General features: G+C 36.3%; 1 protein-coding gene across 4 annotated transcripts in view; it reads right to left on the reverse strand.

Annotated features, from left to right (window-relative positions):
• Positions 1–13,065, reverse strand: part of CNOT4 (CCR4-NOT transcription complex subunit 4) — an 81,379-nt gene extending 68,314 nt beyond the window's left edge. For all 4 annotated transcript variants that reach the window (XM_082846402.1, XM_082846401.1, XM_082846404.1 and 1 more), the window contains exon 1: positions 12,823–13,065. In XM_082846402.1, coding sequence (XP_082702528.1) covers positions 12,823–12,996 — 174 coding nt within the window. In that variant the 5' untranslated portion in view covers positions 12,997–13,065. The remainder of the gene's footprint in view (positions 1–12,822) is intronic.
• Between the last annotated feature and the right edge of the window lie 9,295 nt (positions 13,066–22,360).

A 22,360-nucleotide genomic window follows, 5' to 3' on the forward strand; every position in this document is an offset into this window, starting at 1 on the left:
AAAAAACAAACATCCTCCAATTTGTGAGCACACTTTGATTAATGCTGAAGGCAATTAAGAAAGTGAGATTTCCTTTTATGTTCCTCAACGTCTATTAGTAATAACATAAAGTCTCCAAAAATCCTGTTCTTAAATATTCAGGCATAACTCTTGGTGGTCCTGCAGGATGTAAGAATCCATACCATTCAATTCCCACATTTAAAGATTTGAGGGGCTTCCCTGGTGGCGCAGTGGTTGAGAGTCCGCCTGCCGATGCAGGGGACACGGGTTCGTGCCCCGGTCCGAGAAGATCCCACATGCCGTGGAGCGGCTGGGCCCATGAGCCATGGCAGCTGAGCCTGAGCATCCGGAGCCTGTGCTCCTCAATGGGAGAGGCCACAGCAGTGAGAGGCCCGTGTACCGCAAAAAAAAAAAAAAAAAAAATTGGATCTATTTGGCATACTCCAACTTACTAGTGAGTGGGAGGCACAGAAAACAGAGGACTCAGTAATTTCCCTGACTTTTGCATGCCCTGAGGGCTTTCTCCAGGATCAAATATAAAGTTTATATCACACATTTTAGGGGTTCAATAAATATTTGCCACCTTAATACCAAGCTACTCTCTAGAAGTGGAAATTTAGCACTACTAATTTTCTTTTTAAAAAAAAAACTTATGTCGGGCTTCCACGGTGGTGCAGTGGTTAGGAATCCGCCTGCCAATGCAGGGGACACAGGTTCGAGCCCTGGTCCAGGAAGATCCCACATGCCGCGGAGTAACTAAGCCCATGCGCCACAACTGCTGAGCCTGCACTCTAGAGCCGGTGAGCCACAACTACTGAGCCCATGTGCCACAACTACTGAAGCCTACATGCCTAGAGCCCATGCTCCACAACAAGAGAAGCCACCGCAATGAGAAGCCCATGCACCACAATGAAGAGTAGCCCCCCCTCCCCGCTCACCACAACTAGAGGAAGCCCGCGCGCAGCAACAAAGACCCAACGCAACCAAAAATAAATAAATAAATAAAAAGGATTGGCTACCATCTTTAAAAAAACAAACTTATTTCAAAGTGTTCTTACATTTTTTTTTTAACATCTTTATTGGAGTATAATTGCTTTACAATGGTATGTTAGTTTCAGCTTCACAACAAAATGAATCAGTTATATATATACATATATTCCCATATCTCTTCCCGCTTGCGTCTCCCTCCCTCCCACCCTCCCTATCCCACCCCTCCAGGCGGTCACAAAGCACCGAGCTGATCTCCCTGTGCTATGCGGCTGCTTCCCACTAGCTATCTACCTTACGTTTGGTAGTGTATATATGTCCATGTCTCTTTATCGCTTTGTCACCATTTACCCTTCCCCCTCCCCATAGCCTCAAGTCCATTCTCTAGTAAGTCTGTGTCTTTATTCCTGTTTCACCCCTAGGTTTTTCATGACATTTTTTTTTTTAATTCCATATATATGTGTTAGCATACGGTATTTGTCTCTCTCTTTCTGACTTACTTCACTCTGTATGACAGACTCTAGGTCTATCCACCTCATTACAAATAGCTCAATTTCGTCTCTTTTTATGGCTGAGTAATATTCCATTGTATATATGTGCCACATCTTCTTTATCCATTCATCCGATGATGGACACTTAGGTTGTTTCCATCTCTGGGCTATTGTAAATAGAGCTGCAATGAACATTTTGGTACATGACTCTTTTTGAATTATGGTTTTCTCAGGGTATATGCCCAGTAGTGGGATTGCTGGGTCATATGGTAGTTCTATTTGTAGCTTTTTAAGGAACCTCCATACTGTTCTCCACAGTGGCTGTATCAATTTACATTCCCACCAACAGTGTAAGAGGGTTCCCTTTTCTCCACACCCTGTTCTTACATTTTAATTTGAGGAACCAAATGGTTAAGGATCTATTACAATAAATTCAATTCTTCAATCAATGATGTAATCTTCCCAATTTAAATCTTTTCTCTCTCCATTCACCCTTCTGTACCTATATCTCCTTTCAAATCTTAATCTATCTGCCTGGATGATTTTAATCCCATGAATCTATTCAAAGCTATATGGGAACAAGTATAAAAATGAACTACATACAAACCAATTAAAATATCTTTCCACAAGATCATTTAAAATTTTCATTTGCACATGGAAAAGCTATTTTCTACCACAGGATTTCTGGGTAGCTCCTTTCGGAGCGTTTATCATTAAGTTTATTTGAAAGCTGTTGCCCTTCATTAACATCTGTAGTGGTGATAGTCTACTCCCTGAGTGGATCAAGCATATAGATTGTTCCTAGTTCCATTTCAAAGTCTAATCCATGCACTGAATCTTACCAGTCCATGATAAGAGAAGTATAAAAATTGAGAAAAAGCATTTGGAAACTTTTATAGCAACTTAACATTGCCACAACATTCAAGTACCTCATCAGTGGGCTCTGAAGAATAAGATAGTTATCTGTGTGGTTGTTATCGAACTTAGGTGGTAAATCACATGACACAAGCTGGGTACTAGGCATGCTTAATAGGACCCTGTATCAGTCACCAACAGACTGTGGTTGGGGGTGGGGGTGGGTTACAAAAAATCTGGTTCTGCATCAGAGATAGTCTGAAAAACACTGATGTAACTTTTAACTCTTCTGAAAACATGAAGGATTTGACAAGCACTCCGGTTTTTTTCTTTGCTAACAATCTCTGACACTGTAAAATCCTGATAAAAGATGATGCAAAGTAATACAAATGCCAAAAAAATTAAAATACATACACACACACAAAAAAATGGAGAATGACAATTACCAAAAATCGGGTTGCAGTATCAATTCTCATCAAGTATATTACTGATGCACCATCATGTTGAGTATATAACACTGGTTACCCCAATCTTCTTCTATATTATTCCAAGTTTTTTCTATGGAAATATACTTCCATAAGGCTTCAAAGTCAACTTAAAGTCAATTTTATTGGAATATAACTGCTACATAGTGATACATTACACATACCAATACAGAAAGATACCAACACAGGAGAACAAATTAGTTTACCATGAATTCCATGATCGTTCCTCCTCCACACACACACCACCATAAAAACCTACTCTACAAATCCAATAATAGAAAATTAATAAGCTCATACAGTAGATGAGGAACGGAGGTAGATTAAAGATGGGATACGAAAACACATAATTTGAATAGCTGCAGAAAGAGACTGTGACCCACAAAGCTAGTAATAGTACTAAAAATGGATATAAAGAAAAATATATCTGGTCTACTTTTTGACTGAAACAGATAGGTTAAACCTAATTTTCTAGGAATATAGGATCAAATAAAAATTACAAGTAAAAAATTTTTCTTTAAAGGTACTACTGCATGTTACAAACTAGTGTTAAATAGGACACCTGTGGAGAAGCATTTTTAATGTGTAAAATATTTCTAATGGTGTTAATTTGTCAACAAATTGCCAAACTACTAATTAAGATGGTTTATAGTCTCTAATGTAATCATTTAATTCCTTTCATATGTGTAGTTATGTTTCCACTTTTATTCCTAATTTACATGTGTATTTACATGTGTCTTCTGTTTTATTTTCTGATCAGACTTACCAGGACTTTATTTTATTCGTTGTTTCAAAGAACCAGCTCTAACCGTTACTGAAATATTGCTTTTTTCCTATTTCACTAAATTCTGCTTAATCCCTACTTTCCACTGTCGCAATGTTTATTCTTTTTCTGGTTTCTTAACCTGGAAATAAGTTCATCTATTTTTGTTCTTCATTTCCTAATTAATGCATTTACAGCTTTATCTCTTCCTCTTGCTAAAGACAACGAAAAATACTGTATAAAACTTTTTCCTAACCAACATCTTAAAAACAATAATGATCTGCAGTGGGGAAGTCCCAAGACAATTTTTGGATAAAAGTCAAAACCCAGAGAGATAAGTGGAAAGTCTGAGTAACAACAAATGGGAGAGAGGAACAAATGGGGAAAGAGGGACAGCATTAAAAGTCCAAGGCCAAATCAAGGTGAAGAATTTTGGGGGAGATCACTCCCATGTTAAGCTGACACCCAGCCCACTCTCAAAGAACTCATTTTGTCTCAGGGTAAGTAAAAACTACACAGAGGTCAGTACACGATAAGAAAAAAGGAAAAGGGTGTGAAGAAAACCATCCTAGAGAAGTTGAAACCAACCCCAGGGAAGATGTGCATCCAGGAGAACAAAAGACCTTTACGTTTAAGGCATCCCTAATGGCAATGTTTACAGGATCCAGCAGAAGCCAAATCAAAGCCTCTCTATCGGAGGGCAAATTCATCTTGGGCCTTGGAGAACCTTACAAATAATTCAACGACAACCATGAAGCAGATACAGACAACAAATCACATAAAGAAATAAAACAACATGAACAACAACCAACAGAAACATCCCTCACAAGACTTCAGCTTCTGGAATTACTGGACAGATTTTGAAACAATAATTCTAATCTGTTTAAACAAATATATGACAAACTTGAAAATATCTGCATGGTATAAAAAGCTTTTTAAAAAATCAAGTATCAAAAAAGAACAAACGTTACTTCTAGAAATGGAAAACACAATGGCAAAATTTAAAAACTCAGTAGACTAGACCTAAAAGAAAAAATTCTGATTGATCAGAAGAGATCATCCATTAATGCATGAAAGGAAGAAATAGAAAGAAACAGAAAAGAGATTAAAAGACATGGCAGATAGTGAAAAGATCTGGAAAATATTTAATCAGAGTCTCAGAAAGAGAGGAGAGAGAATAAATGCAACAGCTGAAGAGATAACAGCTTAATTTTTTCCAGAACTAATGAGACTCACCAAATCCACAGATTCAAGAAGCACTACAAATCCCAAGAAGAATAAATAGAAATACACAAGTGAGTTCTACTTTCTGAACTGATTAATATATCCATTGTGGCCTAACAGTCAATTTTTGTACCCACTATACCTGTATTTTAAAGTTTTGTACAAATTTATTTGTACAGAGTTGTGTGCATGCACAAACACACACATGCTTGCTAATTGTGTTAATCAAATTTTCCATTTCCTTTTTATTGTGTACTTCATATATTTCTAAAATACAGAAATTAGAAGTCTCTCCATTACGCACGTAGGTGCAGTTTCTCCTGGTATTTACATCAGCTCAATATACTTCTTAGCTCTGTTAAGTAAATAAAAGTTTTGTGACTTTAGGGGACCTTTCATCAGTAAGAAAAATATCCTCTTTATCTTTTTAAAATGTGTTTGATCTTGAATTTGATTATGACTAACCAATATCAGTACTATTATACTTTCTTTCCTATGATTTCCATTTGCCCATTCTATCGTTTTTCCCCTAGTTTCACTGATATTTTTCTTATACGTGTTCCTAGTCAAACAGTTCTACAAGGTTTATTAGGAAAAAGAGCAGTCCCCCATATCCTTCCTCCCCCTCAACAGTTGCCTCTCCCTAAAAATAATCTGCTTATTCTTTCAGATGATTCTTTTGTCATTTACTATCACATCATTAAATAACATGCTTGTATTGCTACTTCCTGATTTTTCAGTATTAAATATTATTACATTATGCAAATTGAAGATTTAGATTTCTTTCATCCAGCCTAACCATACATTCCAAGCCCACTTTCCAACCTTTGGTTAGGTCAAGGGTCACAATTACATTATTATAAAGTTCAAATATTATTTACACACTTCAACCTCCAGCCATGGCAGATTAGGTGGTAAAAGACTAGGGCTACCAGCATAAACAACTAGAAAACTAGACAAAATATATGAAATTACTGTTTTCAGACACTGAACGACAGACAGTGAACAGCAGGTCTATGACCTCTGAGAGAAAAGAAAGGAGACAGATGAAAACCACAAGTGTCCCAGTTTTCTGCTCTTCTGGCACTTACTGGACATTGGCACTGGGTCCAACTGTCTCAATGAGCAGAGGGGGACAGTGTTCAAAATTTGAAGACGTTGAGGCAACTGAAATTTATGGGGCAAAATACCACACAGGGGGAACTAGTACAAAAAGAATTCCAGAAATCTACATACAGGAATCCTGTGGTAGCCAGTTTTCATTACAGCCCTCCTGAAGACACCCTGAGAGAGTGAGTGTAAACAATGAATTTAGGGAGGAAATAAAAAAGAACACCAGTCACATGTACTCTTTCAGAATATAGAGGAGGAAACATTTCCTGAAACCAGTATTTCTTTGGTACCAAATCTAAAAACAACATAAAAGAAAGCCACAGATAAATACCTCTCATGACACAGACGCAAAACTCCTCCTGAAAATATTAGCAAATTGAAAATAAAAAGGATAATACATCATGATCAAATGAGATTCACCCTTGGGAGGGAAAGTTGATTAAAAAAATCAACCTAAATCACTGTTTCTACAGAACGAAGGAGGTAACACATGATCATCTCAGTAGAAGCAGAAAAGGCATTGGATAAAATGCAACACCCACGCATGATAAAAACTCTCTGTAGGCAAAGAATAAAAGCAAACTTCCTCAACCTGATAAGGACCACCTACAAAAAAACAGTGACATACTTAATAGTGAAATACTCAACGTCTTCTCACTAAGATTGGGAACAAACAAGGATATGTGTTCATTCCACTTTTAACCAAGGTTATAGTGTAGGGCTTACCCACTGCAATAAGGCAAGAAAAACAATTTAAAGAAATAAAGGTTGGAAACAAATAAAACTGTCTTTATCCACAAAAGATGTGATCATCTATTTAGAAAGTCCTAATGAATCTATTTAACAAAAATCAATTATTCTACATAATGACAATGAACAACTGGAAAATGGAATTTTAAAAACAGTATCATGTGCCAAAGCTCAAAATCACAGGGACCTCCCTGGTGGTCCAGTGGTTGGGACACCACCCTTCCACTACAGGGGGCACAGGTTTGATCCCTGGTGAGGGAGCTGGGATCCCACATGCCACGTGGTGTGGCCCCCCCAAAAAAATTCCCCCCCCAAAAAAAACAGTTATAGGCAAATATAACAAAACATGCTGTACTCTGTACATAAAAACTACAGAACATTGTTTCTGAAATGTTTAAAACTTAGAAAAATGGAAAGATAAAACTTATTCATGACCTATATGAGTCAACATTTTCAAGATGTCGTTTTTCCTCAAATTGACCTGCTTATTCAATGCAATCTCAACCAAAATTCCAGTAGTCTTTTTGTACAAAATAACAAGCTAATTAAAAAACTTATGTGGAAAGGCTAAGGTTCAGATACACAGAATAAATTCTGAAAAGAATAACAAATTTGAAAGTTTTTATTATAACAGATTTGAAGATTTAGAGTAGTCAAGACAGTATGGTATTGACAAAAAGATAGACATAATCATTGTGGATGAGATACAGACTCTAGAAATAGACTGACACATTTATCAGCAACTGATTTTCATGAGAGTCCAAAACCATTCAAAAGTAAAGGGGTAGTCTTTTCTACAAAAGATGCAGTAACAACAGGATATCTGTATGGAAAAAAATAAATCTCAACCCCTACTTCATATCTGAGCCATTGCAGCATAATATGATTACTTTTTCTGTACAAGTTTTTGTTTCCTGTAGAGTTAATAACTGTGTTTTGTCTGATTAGATCTCTATGTATTTATTACTAATTCAACCATAAAATTTCCTCCACTTGTTGAAATGGCTTCACAAGACATTTCTCCTTAAAAACACCAAGTATTCTTTCATTTTCATCTTTTTGTAGAGATTCCCCTTGGAGCTTTCTGATTTGCCACATTCTGGATTAACTGCCCTCTACAGGTCACATCTTTCATCCTTCCCCATCATCCAAGAAATCCCACTGCTTCTTGTCTATGTTTAATTACCTATTTCCTCTATCCCATGTATTTTTTTTTCTCTTCTTCATTCCTTTATATTGATGGGGCATATCCTCTAGTAAATTTCTGAGAAAGAATGCACAGAAGGTAAAATATTTTTGAGACCTTTCAGGTCTGAAAATGTCTTTTCATAACACTGGTTTATAACCTGTAAGTTTCATGTGTACAACGTTATATTTCTACTTCTATGTACCCTACAGTGTGCTCACCACCAAAAATTTAGTTTCTATCTGTCACCAAACAGTTGATGTCCTTTATCTATTTCACCCTCCCCCTCCACCCCTTCCCCTCTGGTAACCACTACTCTGTTCTCTGTATCTATGTGTTTGTTTTTATTTGGTTTGTTCATTTATTTTGTTCTGTTTGTATATTCCACATATGAGTGAAATCATACAGTATTTGTCTTTCTCCATCTGACTTATTTCACTTAGCATGGACCCTTCAAGGTCCATCCATGCTGTCACAAATGGCAAGATTCCACCTTTTGATGGCTGAGTAGTATTCCAGTGTGTGGAATACACATCTTCTTTATCCATTCATCCAAAACACTTAGGTTGTTTTCATATCTTGTTACTGTAAATAATACCACAAGGAACATAACAGTGCATGTATCTTTCTGAATTAATGTTTTCGTGTTCTTTGGGGTCTTTTTAATCTGAAAATATGTCCTTTGGTTCTGGGAATATTCTTCAATCATATATTATTGAAGACAATTTTCCTCTGTATCATTGTGATCTCTTTCTAGAATACTAACTTATTTGTTATGTGACCTCCTGGACTGATCCTCAAATAAAAGTTATCTCTTCTCTCATATATTCTCCTTTGCCTTTTTGCACTACTTGTTAAGAGATCATCTCAACTTCGTCTTCCAACTCTTTGCCTGAGTTATTTCTGCTATCATATTTTAATTTTCAATAACTGTTTCTTATTCACTGAATTTTTTATACCATACTGTTCTTGTTTCATGGATTCAATATCTTCTATTATTTCTGAGGTGAAAATAATACCCTTGTTGAAGTTTTCATTTCCTTGGCCAGTCTCTAATTTCCATGTGAGCCAATGTTGTATGGTGCTATATCAGTAAACCACCCATGTTCCCACATCTGCTGTTTCCACCAGATATTTTTCTCAGACATGCTGCACTAAAAGGACATGCAAAGGCAGTCTAAGGAATGACCTGCACCTGTTTAGGGAAGCACTAAGGTCCTTTTGATTCCACTAGGCTCAGCAACTAGGACCAAAGAGAAACATTCAACTTCATATGTTTTTAAAACCTGCCTCTCTCTCTGCTTTTCAAAGCTATTAAAACAAAAGAGGCCCTTTCTGCAGACAGGTTTCATCTTGTGAGCCAAAATCAGGAGCTGGCTTCAACTAGCGCCACCTGCATCTCCAAGTTTATTTAAATCATCTCAATTTGACATCTCACAGAACGCCTTCTACAGGCTTCTCCCTGCAGGGTTGGGCTATATCTAAATTGTAGCTTCACGGTCCTCTCCAGAAACACTTGTGGTTTCCTTCCATGTTAACACAACCACTGAGGCTGGGCTCCAGAGATGTAAAGATTTGCTGGTCCCTGACTGAGATGGGCAGCTTCATAATTACGTGTGTTCAGCACTCTCTAGCAAAGCTAAGCCAGATTCCAAGACTTTGTGTGTCCTGCACTGTCTGCCTTCCGTGACTCATGCCATGAGACAGGTATGAGCAAAGTCTGGTAGTTAAGAAACTAAGGAGAGGTTCTAAGAGTTGTGGATATTAAGTGGATATTAAGTCAACAAGAAATTAAAAAACAAAGACAAAAACAAAAAACCTCCTGGTCTGACTATTAACAATAAGTGCCTCAGCTAAAGATTCTAACTTGGAGACCCAAAAGGAGGTTGTCTCATATTTCTTTAATCTGGATTTTTTTTTCTTTTCTTTCTATAAATGTTGGAGAGCCTTGGTGTTCATCCTTAGACAATCTCTCATTTTTTCCACTGACCCTCTCTGTGATTTCATCCAGTGTCATTAATTTATAAAAATATTCTATATATTGATTAACTCCCAAATTTACATCTCCATGCCCAAACCAAACTTGAATATTCACCTGTCTAGTCAATATCTCCATTTAAGTCTCTAACAGAAATCTCAAACTTAACATGTTTAAAACCGAGTTCCTGATCTTCTCAAAAACCCTATTCCTAGAAGATGCAGTCTTCCCCATCTCAGTTAATGGCCATTCTCTACTTCTAGTTGCTCAGTTCAAAATCTTGCAGTCATCTTCAACTCTTCTAGTAGTATTGTACAGTGGATATTAAACCTGATTAATCTTTGTATGTCTGTAAAATGTTTTATTATGCTTTCAAATCTGAATGAAATTGAGAATTCATTAACTTATTTTCACTCAAAAATTTGGAAAAACAAATTTTTCGTTTGTGTTCTCTTTTCTATGGTTGTAAAACAAAAACACTGACATCAGTTTTATTCTTGTTCCTTTGTGATCTACGTATTTTTCTCTCATGGACTTTCAGAACTTTGTCTTTATTCTAGATATTCTAAAATCTCACAATTATGTAAACAGATGTTGATATTTTTCAGTCATCTTGCTTCATACTTACAGAACCCTTCTAATCTGAGGACAACTGCTTTTCATAGTGAGTAATTTTCTTCTATTAGTTCTTTCATTATTTCTTCTGATCCATTCTTAGCTCACTGCTTCTAAAACTTCTCTTAGCAGAGATTAGAACCAGTAGATCTCTTTTACATTGCCTAACTTTTCTTTCATGCTTTCTATTTTTTAAATTTCTGCACTATATCCTGCAAAAAAATACTCAGCACAATCTTCCAACTCGCTTATTTGCTCTTGAACTGTGTTCATTCTTTTCTTCAACGTATCTATAGGATTGTTTATTTTGAAGATCTGTTTTTTTAAAAAAAAAATGTTCCTTCTACATGAATATGTCATTCTCTCTTACCTCTTTGAGAGGTACCAATGACACTTGAAAAAGTTTCTTTCTGTTTGCTTACTTATGTTAGATTCTTCTATATACTGATTTTTGTGCTTCTCTTCCATAATGTTGGCTTTCCTGAAATACCTATTGATTCTTGGTTGTTGCACATGTAAGAACTCTGTCAACCAGTCTATAAAATACTATTTCTGTTTGCTGCAGGATGTTTTTTTGTGACCACAGAGAGGAAAAACAGCTCAAAGGGGTAGGCTAATAGTTCATCTTCTGAGCATAGGAGGTCCTAGTTCCTCCAGGGTATTTCTATCTCCTTTAAGGCTCTGACCTAAATTTATAATCAGTGTTCCACCCAGAGGGCATCTGTACCTGCTACCTGGCATAAAAGTTGGACTGTTGTTCCAATGCCTCTGTACTCAACCAACCACACTGACAGTTTTCCGAGGATCTTGAAGCACCACTATTATTACCTTTTTTCAAGTCTTCTCCTGAATATGTTTTGAGTTAACACTTTTTCTTTAAATTGATCCCAATGGCCTTCTGCCCTCCAGATTCCTCACACTAGTCCTCCCAGAAAGGAACCCTTTTACTAACAACCAGCTTTGCTGAAGTTACTCTGTTTAGTTTTTAATCTTAAATTTTTTTCTATTTTTTGCTCCACTTTCTAAGGATTTGAGGTGATTCTAGGTAATCCCTTAAAACTGAAATGAATTTCTTTGCCATTTCCTCAAATAGTCTTAGGTTATCCTGAAAGTCACCACTTTCAACATAATAGTTCAGTACAATTGTCCTCTAATGGAATGATGGGGAACTGATTTTTTAAATACAACTGAATGTTTTAAAATTCATTAACACAAATTTAAAAAGCTAATGTTATCGTTTTCATTTACCTTTCCATTCACATTCTTAAAGTATATGAACTATATAAAAAGATATATACATTATAAACACCTACTGTTATATAACTTATATATATATATATATAAACTACATTAATTAACATTTAAGTAGAGCTCACCTTTTTTCATTCATATAATCTACGTTAACTGCCCATTAGATTAAAAAAAAAACTGGACAATGCATTGCCTTCTGAGATATTATTTTTTTTAATAACCTAGGTATCTAAAACACATTTCCAATTCTCAAAATTTGGTAATAATGAACCAAGAGCTCTTTGAATGGGTAAACAAAAGAAAGTTTAAATCATACAAACAGACATTAAAGATAAGGCAAAAAATAGCTATTTGCATTAATCCCTAAGGTGGTAACAAACCTTCAAAACAGAGATGCAGCAATCCTACTCACCCTAATAGGTCACTTACTACACTGTAACTGCTGCATCTGCTTATAAAAACAACAAAACCCAGAATACTATTTTAAAAATCATAGACACTTTAGATTTAGAAAGGATTCAAAGGACTTGCATTTGACCCCCAAACCTACTACCCATTAGTTGATGCCTTCGATAAGTTACTTAAAAGGCCTAGTTTCCTTAAGCATACAATAGGGATAGCACTATCAGCCTAGGATTGTCATAAGGACCAACAAATGAAGTTAAGTATTACCTTCTAAACCAGGATTTCTCTTTTCATTTTAACTCATGATCTTTTTCAGTAAACATCAAAACTTCTCTACTATTTTGTACTAGAAAACTAAAGCAAATTTCCCCCCAGATGTAATACTGATTGTGCTTTTCCAATTTCACACCATCCTATCTAAATCTACTGCCTCTCTCTACTCCTAATCCTATTAAACAGCCAGCACCACCAACCTTGTCAATCTCCTCAGATAAGAAAACTAAGGCTAACCAGAGAGGTTATGTGGCTTCACCAAAGTCATATACTTAGTTAACAATAAAGGCGAGACTCTGACTCCCAGGGCAGTGTTCTTTCCACTTCATTTAATCTTAAAAATACAATGCTACACATTATCTCATCTGAGGTTTGTAGATTCTTTTAAATCTACTTACTCATAGGCATGGGGAAAAAAACTAAACACAAAGTTATTTTGGAGTATTTACCTTTCTGCATGCAGGACAAAGCCCATTTTCATCAGTGCGAATTCGATGCCAACAAAATCGGCAAATCTGGTAGCCACAGGTGCAAGGGAAAAAGTTGATATCATCTATCTCCAAGGGCTCCATGCAAAGAGGACATTCCACAGGGTCTTCCTTCACATCAGGACTGCGAGACATCTTCACGTTTATTAAACAGCAGCAAAAGTTTATAATAATTTAAGGGAGAAGGAGGTTCAGCGCTAGGAACTAAACTGTAGAACTTCGAAGACCTGCATAAGAAAAAACAAAATATACTGCTTACTACTGAAAAAATATGGCATATTCAATGATCAAGAATCAAATTGCATTAAAAATTTGAAAAATATTAGATCAATTTTTGCTATCTCAGAAGATGGAATTCTGTATATTCTTCATGTCAAGATAAAAGGCGTGAGGTTGTTAAATTTTTTGATTCAACAGAAACACAAAAGAACTTCCTTTTTTTAGCTAAAACATTTAATACTAACCAGTACTAATCATAGCATATTTTAGGGGAATAAATACTATGCAGAAACATCTTCACCTTAAAACCTACTCTACACTGTCTTATCTTTCACCTAAAAGCTAGTAGTAATACTGCCACATAACTAAAAGAGTATTATAGTAGTCTAAAATGTGTCCTAGTTTACAAAATAAAACTAATGAAGAAGAGCAGTTTCAGTTACCTGTAATTACATGTTAATATCAAACCATTACCACAGAAAACATAAGACTTGAAAAAAATATGCCATAGAACCTAATTGTTTACAATTAAATATGTATTAATATGCCAATGAAAAGTTCACTTCTGGGAAAATACACACATATTAAACAAAATTAAAATATTCCTTTTTATTATAGAAATGCTACAAAAAGCCTACAGAAAGGGGGAAGAGAACAAATAGACATCCATGCCTCAAAGTCTTTTTAAAAATTAAATAATTTATCTTTTTAGATTATGGAGAATTGAAAATTTTCAGGCTAAAGTCACTGTTAAATTAAAACGCTATGTCAAAATAACGGAGATATTTTGCTTGTTTACATAATTTGACAAACTAATTCTAAAGTTTACATGAAAGAGTAAATGCATGAGACATGCTTTGAAACTTTTGTGGAAGAAATGTGGAGATCTGCACTATCAGATACTGAACTGTACTACAAAGCTACAGTAACAAATAATTTGATATTGGTACAAAAACAGACAAAAGGTCAAAGAAACTAAATAGAGAATCTATAAACAGAACGATGAATTAATGAGATTTTAATATTTGATAAAAGGGACATAACAAGGGCTTCCCTGGTGGCGCAGTGGTTAAGAATCCACCTGCCAATGCAGGGGACATGGGTTAGAGCCCTGGTCTGAGAAGATTCACATGCCATAACCAAGCCCGTGTGCCACAGCTACTGAGCCTGCGCTCTAGAGCCCGTGAGCCACAACTAATGAGCCCGCGAGCCACAACTACTGAAGCCTATGCGCCTAGAGCCTGTGCTCTGCAACAAGCGAAGCCACCGCAATGAGAAGCCCATGCACCGCAATGAAGAGTAGCCCCTGCTCATCACAACTAGAGAAAGCCCATGCACAGCAACAAAGACCCAACGCAGCCAAAAATAAATAAATGAATTTATTTTAAAAAGGTGTGGGGGGACATATCAAATCAATATGGTGAGGATGGACCCAATTTAAAAGCAGTAACAGGGTCCTGGTCTATCCATTTTAAGAAAGAAACAGTATATAGCTATCTCACACTGCAATCAAAACAAATCCCATATGATCTGTCTAAAGAGCTATACACTGAAATAAACTATTAAAGTGTTAGAAGAAAATAGAATTTTAAAAAATCTTGGGATACAGAAAGTCTTCCTAAGCAGAAACAGAAATTCATAAAAGATAGATATGATCAACTTAGCAATGTGAAAAGAAAAAAACAGACAAATTAAAGCAACAGAGTAAAGCAAGCAACAGAGTAAAGGATATATTCACTGTATACAAGAGTCACTATCCAGAATATATAGAAATCTTACAAGCAATTTTTAAAAGGCAAACAAGTCAAAAGAAAAAATGAGAACAGAATATGATGAGTAGTTCACAAAAGAATTACAAATGATTACAACATATGAAAAGATGATCAACCTCTTTAGTTAGTAAACAGTGAGGTAGCATTTTTCCCCCACCAGCCTGTCAAAGTTAGTCTCCCCTGGCAAAGCAGAGATTATCACTGATCTAAGTTTCTCTTTACAAAGGGAAATGGGAGCACAAAGAGTACCTTGCCTTAAATTGCACAGCTATTAAGTGGTGCGGCCTGGATTCATTCCAGGAATTAGCCCCACATCTGTGCTTTTAACCACTCCCTTAAACCACCTTAGACTCTATCCTACATAAATACTCACACATGTGCACCAAATACTTTGCTATATGTTTTGCAGCATTGTTCATAAGAGTAGAAAACTGCAAACAATGTTAACTATCCATGAGCTGGCAAATCATTAAGTAAATAATGATATAGCCGTAAGGTTGATGTGTGTTGAATCAGGAGATGTCTATTATATACGATTTTTTAATTTGTAAAAGTAAACTGGAGACTAACATCAATATATAACTACTTCCACATAAATATAAAAACTCTATGTGTATATATTTGATTTGTTTCTCGAAGAAAATAAAGCACATTGAAGGTTATACACCAAAATGTTATCCATATCACAAAAGACAAAATGGAGGTACTAATTTTATTTTGAAAATCTGTATTATCTGTATTGCTACAACGAACATTTTTGCAATTCAAATGGCCAAACTTAAAAAAAGAAATTATTTTCATCTCTTTTAGGAAAATTAAATCTGACTTTTGTTAATAATTAGAAGAAAAAGAAAATGAAATATCTTTTTATGAACCTATAATTATTTCAAAATATAAGTTTCTTAAAAAGAAAAAAATGGTATATGTATTTATAAACAATTCAGGAATCCTGGTCTGCAGACCCAGTTTTGCCACTATCAGTTTCCTCATATATAAAATGAGGGGTTTAATCTTATGGTTACCAGGGGGGGAAAGGGGGAGAGGGATAAATTGGGAGATTGGAATTGACATATACACACTATTATGTATAAAATAGATAACTAATAAGGACCTACTGTATAGCACAAGGAACTCTACTCAATACTCTGTAATGACCTATATGGGAAAAGAATCTAAAAAAGAGTGGATATATGTATATGTATAACTGAGTAACTGATTCACTTTGCTGTACAGCAGAAACACAACACTGTAAATCAACTATACTCCAATAAAAATTCAAAAAGAAACAAACAAACAAATAAATAAAATGAGGGGTGTTAAAGAATGCAAAAGTAAGACTGCCAACTTCAAAGCCCATGTCCTTTCCAATATGGTAAGACAGAAGTTATGATTACTGAAGGCTCGATCGCATATTCTTCGGTATATAGTGCAAATGTCCTCAAAGTAAAAGTGACATTACTCTTTCAAGAATTTAAATTCTACAGGAAATCTCTACTTCATTATTTAAGTTCTTGTTCTCTATATCACCTGCAACTAATAACACAACACAGTATAAATTCTTTTTTTTAAGTTACAAGATTTATTACTTAGAAATCCCAGAAATGGGGGGGGGGCGCACAGGGGGACCACACTGAGCTGGGGGAAGGGCAGTCCTCCACTTCAGGTTAAGAGTGAGCCAGAGACAGAGAGCAGGGTAGCAAGCATGTGTTGGTTGAGGCAGACTTTTCTTGGGCTCAACTCTAAGCGGTCATTTTTTTTTTAATAGATCTTTATTGGAGTATAATTGCTTCACAATACTGTGTTAGTTTCTGTTGCCCAACAAAGCGAATCAGCCATATGCATACACATGTCCCCATATCTCCTCCCTCTTGAGCCTCCCTCCCATCCTCCCTATCCCACCCCTCTAGGTCATCTGCAAAGCACCAAGCCAATCTCCCTGTGCTATGCTGCTGCTTCACACCAGCCAACTATTTTACATTCGGTAGTGTATATATGTTGATGCTACTCTCACTTCGCCCCAGCTTCCCCCTCCCACCCCATGTCCTCAAGTCCATTCTCTATGTCTACATCTTTATTCCTGCCCTGCAACTAGGTTTATCAGTACCTTTTTTTTTTTAAGATTCCATATATATGCGTTAGCATACAGTATTTGTTTTTCTCTTTCTGACTTATTTCACTCTCTATGACAGACTCTAGGTCCATCCACCTCACTACAAATAACTCAATTTCATTTCTTTTTATGGCTGAGTAATATTCCACTGTATATATGTGCCACATCTTCTTTATCCATTCATCTGTGGATGGACATTTAGGTTGGTTCCATGTCCTGGCTATTGTAAACAGACAACACAGTACAAGTTCTGACATACATAAAAATGCTCCTGCATCACCAAAAACCTCCCATGTAGTAAGTGTACAAAATAAAAAGCATACACTCAAAATCATGCTCAAAAGTTCCTTATCACTCATAAAGTGCTGTACACATGGTTTTGTACTTAGGACCCTGTTCAAAAGATTTGTATAAAATACACTATAGTGGGATAGGGAGGGTGGGAGGGAGCCTCAAGAGGGAGGGGATATGGGGATCTATGTATACATATAGCTGATTCACTTTGTTATACAGCAGAAGGTAACACAACATTGTAAAGCAATTATACTCCAATAAAGATGTTAAAAAAAAAAAAAAACACAGGGCCACTACTGTATAGCATAGGAAACTCTACTCATTACTCTGTAATGGCCTATATGGGAAAAGCATCTAAAAAAGAATGGATATATGTATAGGTATAACAGATTCACTTTGCTATACACCTGAAACTAACACATTGTAAATCAACTAAACTCCAATAAAAATTAAAAGAAAAGAAAAAAAACACTATAAAATGTCAAGAACTGCAGCTGCTATGGAAAACAGTTTGGTGGTTCCTCAAAAAGTTAAACATGGAATTAGCATCTGATCCAGCAATTCCACTTTGGGGGATATACCAAAAGAATTGAAAGGAAGGATTTGAACAGAACTTGTACACAAATTTCATAGCAGAATTATTCACAATACAACCCATGTGTCTATCAACAGATGAATGGATAAACAAAACGTAGTGTATACATACAATGAAATGTTATTCAGCCATAAAAAGAATGAAATTCTGATACATGGTACAGTGTGGATGAACCTTAAAAACATTATGTTAGGGGCTTCCCTGGTGGCGCAGTGGCTGAGAGTCCGCCTGCCAATGCAGGGGACACGGGTTCGTGCCCCGGTCCGGGAAGATCCCACATGCCGCCGAGTGGCTAGGCCCGTGAGCCATGGCCACTGAGCCTGCGCGTCCAGAACCTGTGCTCCGCAACGGGAGAGGCCACAACAGTGAGAGGCCCGCATACCATAAAAAAAACAAAAACAAAAAAAACCATTATGTTAAGTAAAATAAGCCAGTCACAAAAAACAAAAACTGTATGATTCCACCGATACGAGGTAACTAGAATAGGCAATTCATTGACACAGAAAGCAGAACAGAGGCTGGGAGGGAGAGGGAGAATGGGAAGTTTTTGTTTAATAAGTACAGAGTTTCTGTTTGGGATGATAAAAGGATTTTAGAAATAGAAACTGGTGATGGTTACACAACATTGTGAATATACTTAATGCCACTGAATTGTACACTTAAAAATACTTAAAATGGGGGCTTCCCTGGTGGCGCAGTGGTTGAGAGTCTGCCTGCCGATGCAGGGAACACGAGTTCGTGCCCCAGTCCGGGAAGATCCCACATGCGGTGGAGCGGCTAGGCCCGTGAGCCATGGCCGCTGAGCCTGCGCGTCCGGAGCCTGTGCTCCGCAACGGGAGATACCACAACAGTGAGAGGCCCACGTACCGCAAGAAAAAAAAAAAAAATTAAAATGACAAGTTTTACGTTACAAATATTTTACAATAAAAATTAAAAATGAAAATATAATTATACACACTTAAATGCAATATGTAATAAACAGCACTTTCGAAAAAACTTAAGTACTTGGTTGCTTAATTTAATTAATCCTTTAATTTTCTGCCAATGTGGCAGTGAATTTGTCATAAATGTATGATGCAATTCCACTGAATAGCTACATAGAAATTACATTCCTGAATACATTATACACCCCAAATTAAATGTACACTATAATTACACATAAGAGAAAAGCTATTTATAGATATGAAATATACACACACACACTTTGAATGGTAACTAGAATAGCATCTTAAGTTTCCATAAAAACCATAAATTCAATATATACATATAACTATAAACTAACATTTTTAAAAAACCTATCATAAATTTACGTACAATACCACACAGCTTATATTTTACTTAGCCAATGTTTTATAACTAGAAATTCTTGTTTCTTTAACAATCAGTCCATTCTCAATACAATGGACGCTCCAGGAGAGAAGTTAACTGGTGCATCACATTTACGATGGTATACCAGGCAGCTACAACATGACTGGGGGTAAATAGTAAGCACTCACATATTTGATGAATGAATAATAAATAAAAGAAGGAAAGAATTATTTGTTATATGTCAGTTTTGGCTGACAACACTCTTCAAAAGTAGGAAACAATGCTCCAGGTTGTTCACTGTTTCTGTATTAGGCATATACTTCACAAAGCATGTTACTCATATAAACTACACAAAGGCAAAAACAGATTGAACAGTAGCTATGAACAGTTTGCAAGTGAAAGAGCAAGGTAAGTCAACTGACTAAATATCAGCACCAATACCTCTTCGCCTTTTTAAATTAAATACCAAAATACCAATATACATATACCATGAATGTACATTTACAACGGAACTTAAGACTGCCTATACCCAAGTTAGGAAGGCAGGAAAGCGTATTTATTTTCTCATAGAAATAAACATCTCGTTTAGACATTTTCTCATAGAAAAAAAATCTACCTAAGAATTTAAAGTCTCTCTCATAAAAGGTTAAGCTGCAGTTATACAAAAAAATCGATTATGTGGGGCTGCTTTCTACCTCCCCACCAATTTGTTCTTTATTTATTAACTTATTTGTACTTTATATTCTTTTTTTTTTTTGGCCACTACATGGCTTGTGGGATCTTAGTTCCCCAGCCAGGAACTGAACCTGGTCCCAGGCAGTGAAAGCACCAAGTCCTAACAGCTGGACCGCCAGGGAATTCCCTGTACTTTATATTCTTAAGATGTAAATAAAAATCAGCATACAAGTCATCTCACATAATATATCATGTCCCCTAAGTATCTTTTGCAGAAGGGGTAGATAGATAAGGGTGGAAGGAGACAAAAAATGTTTTTCCAATAGAAAGCAACCTCCATGAGGACAGAGACTGTTTCACTTGTTAGCGTATCCAAAAATCCTAGAAGAGTTCTTGGCAGATAGCAAACACTTAACAAATATGTGTCAAATGGAAGGAAAACAAGAAAGAAGGGATGGAGGAAGAAAGGGAGTGAAGGAAAGGGAAGTACCTATTCATTCATCCATAAATGTGCAAGCACATATTGTAAGAGTCACTGAACAAAACTGTGCTAATCTTTACAAGTCTACATGTAGCAAATACACATTAGACATAGTAATAGACTTCTGTGAACACCTCACTGAAAAGGCAAAGGTTTTTCTATTTTCTTATGATGTAACACTAATAAAAAAAGTAATTTCTAATTTGCATGTAGTATTCATTTGCATAGTTAGAACAATGTGATGTTGATTTGGGAGAGTTGTTCAACAAAATCCACCGATTTATCAGCTGTACAAAGACAACAGAGATGACAAACCATTTAAATCAAAGCCATAAAGAAACGCAACTGCTGCATACAAATATATTTTCAAAAACCTAACACTATGAAAATATAAATGTATAAAAAAATTGAAGATGATCATTTTGTGAAAAATCAATTTTAAAGAAAAAAGGTTTGTGACAACTTTCCTTTAAATGAAAAAGTTTTCAAACACATTTAAAATGGTTCAAGTAAAAATATCTAATTCAAGCCAATTTGGTAAAGATCTCTACCATGAAAAGCATAGTAGGCAGAACTTAACAATGATTAGTCTTTTAAAGGGGGAGAGAGTTTTTAAAAAAAAAAGAGCACATTTAGGCTCTCTTATCAAGAAAGCTGATTATTCTAATTGTACCCAGTATACCAATAACATTACTTATTATTCTCTCTAGATAAAAAGTTTTACCTTTATTAGAAAACTTAGATGGCTGGCTACTGAAGGTTTTTGCCATCTAAAAGTCTGTTTTTACCTTCATTCACTCAGTGATTCAACAAACAGTTATTAAGCCCTTGTTTCAAATTCTAGTCTAAGTCTTTGGGATACTTTAGTGACCCTAACAGGCAAATATCTCCACCTTTGTTTCCTGTTCTAATTCAAAATCTAAACAAAAATCATAATAAGTCAGTAAATTAAGTATGATAAAAGGTGAGAGAAGGTACCAGAGTCAGGCTGCAATTTAAATGGGCCAGTTGGAGTAGATTTCATTGAAAAGGTAATATTTAACAGAGGAACCTGAGTAAGCCATGCATACACTGAGAACAGACAAGGCAAGGAAAAAATCAGTAGGGAGACCCCAAGAAGGGAAACTGCCTGAAATGCTTGAAGAACAGCAAATTCAGAGTGGTTAGAGTAGAATAAGCGAGGGAAGAACAATTTGAGATAAGGTCAGAGCAATGTGGAGGTCTAGGAACTGGCACGGGTTCATCATCGGCCATTGGAATAGCTTTGGCTTTCTTTGCGAAATACATGAAGAGAACCCGAGAGTTTTAGAAAGAGGAATGGCAATGGATTTGACTTATATTTTCAAAAGATCTCTCTGGGTTCCACTTCCAGCGTGACAGTGTAAGGAGCTCCATGAGCTCATTCCCCAGCAAAACTGCTGGAAACTATTTAAAACCAACCATTTAAACTATCCAGAAATGATGCTAAGAGCATAAGGCAAATGAAGAAATGCTTATTCAAGAAAATCTACTAAAACTCAGGAAAAACAACAATACTATGTGGTATCTGACTAAAAACTGTTCCCTCTCTCCTTCCCCCCCCCATCTCAGTTCAGTGAGACTCAAACTTCACTCCAGGCTGGCGCTGCCAAGAACACAGGGTTACCACTCAGAGAACCATCTTCCTAGGAGGGGCAGGATATTAGCATTCCTCATCCTGCCCAAAGCTACCCGATGCTGAAGCTAAAGTTCCAGGTTAAGTGCAGCCGATAGATGGAGGCTCCCCTCTTCCACCCAACTGCCACTCATGGGAAAGAGGACCTATGTTGCTGCTGCATGTTGAAAATACTATGACCCCAGACTGCCCTCCAACCAGCTACTTCATAAAGCTGGGGTCCTGCACCAGGAAACGCAAGAGACTTGAGGTTACTGTATACCCCTTCAATGAGTGCTCAGTTACTAAACTGGGAGTGTCACATGGAGAAAAAAGTACACCACTGCCCCCCCTACTCAATGCCAGAGCTTAGCCAGATTTTAACAGGAAGGTAAAGCAGGTCTTAAAACAG

The sequence above is a fragment of the Leucopleurus acutus genome, assembly GCF_964270905.1.
Source record: "Leucopleurus acutus genome assembly, chromosome: 9".
Taxonomy (NCBI): Eukaryota; Metazoa; Chordata; class Mammalia; order Artiodactyla; family Delphinidae; genus Leucopleurus; species Leucopleurus acutus.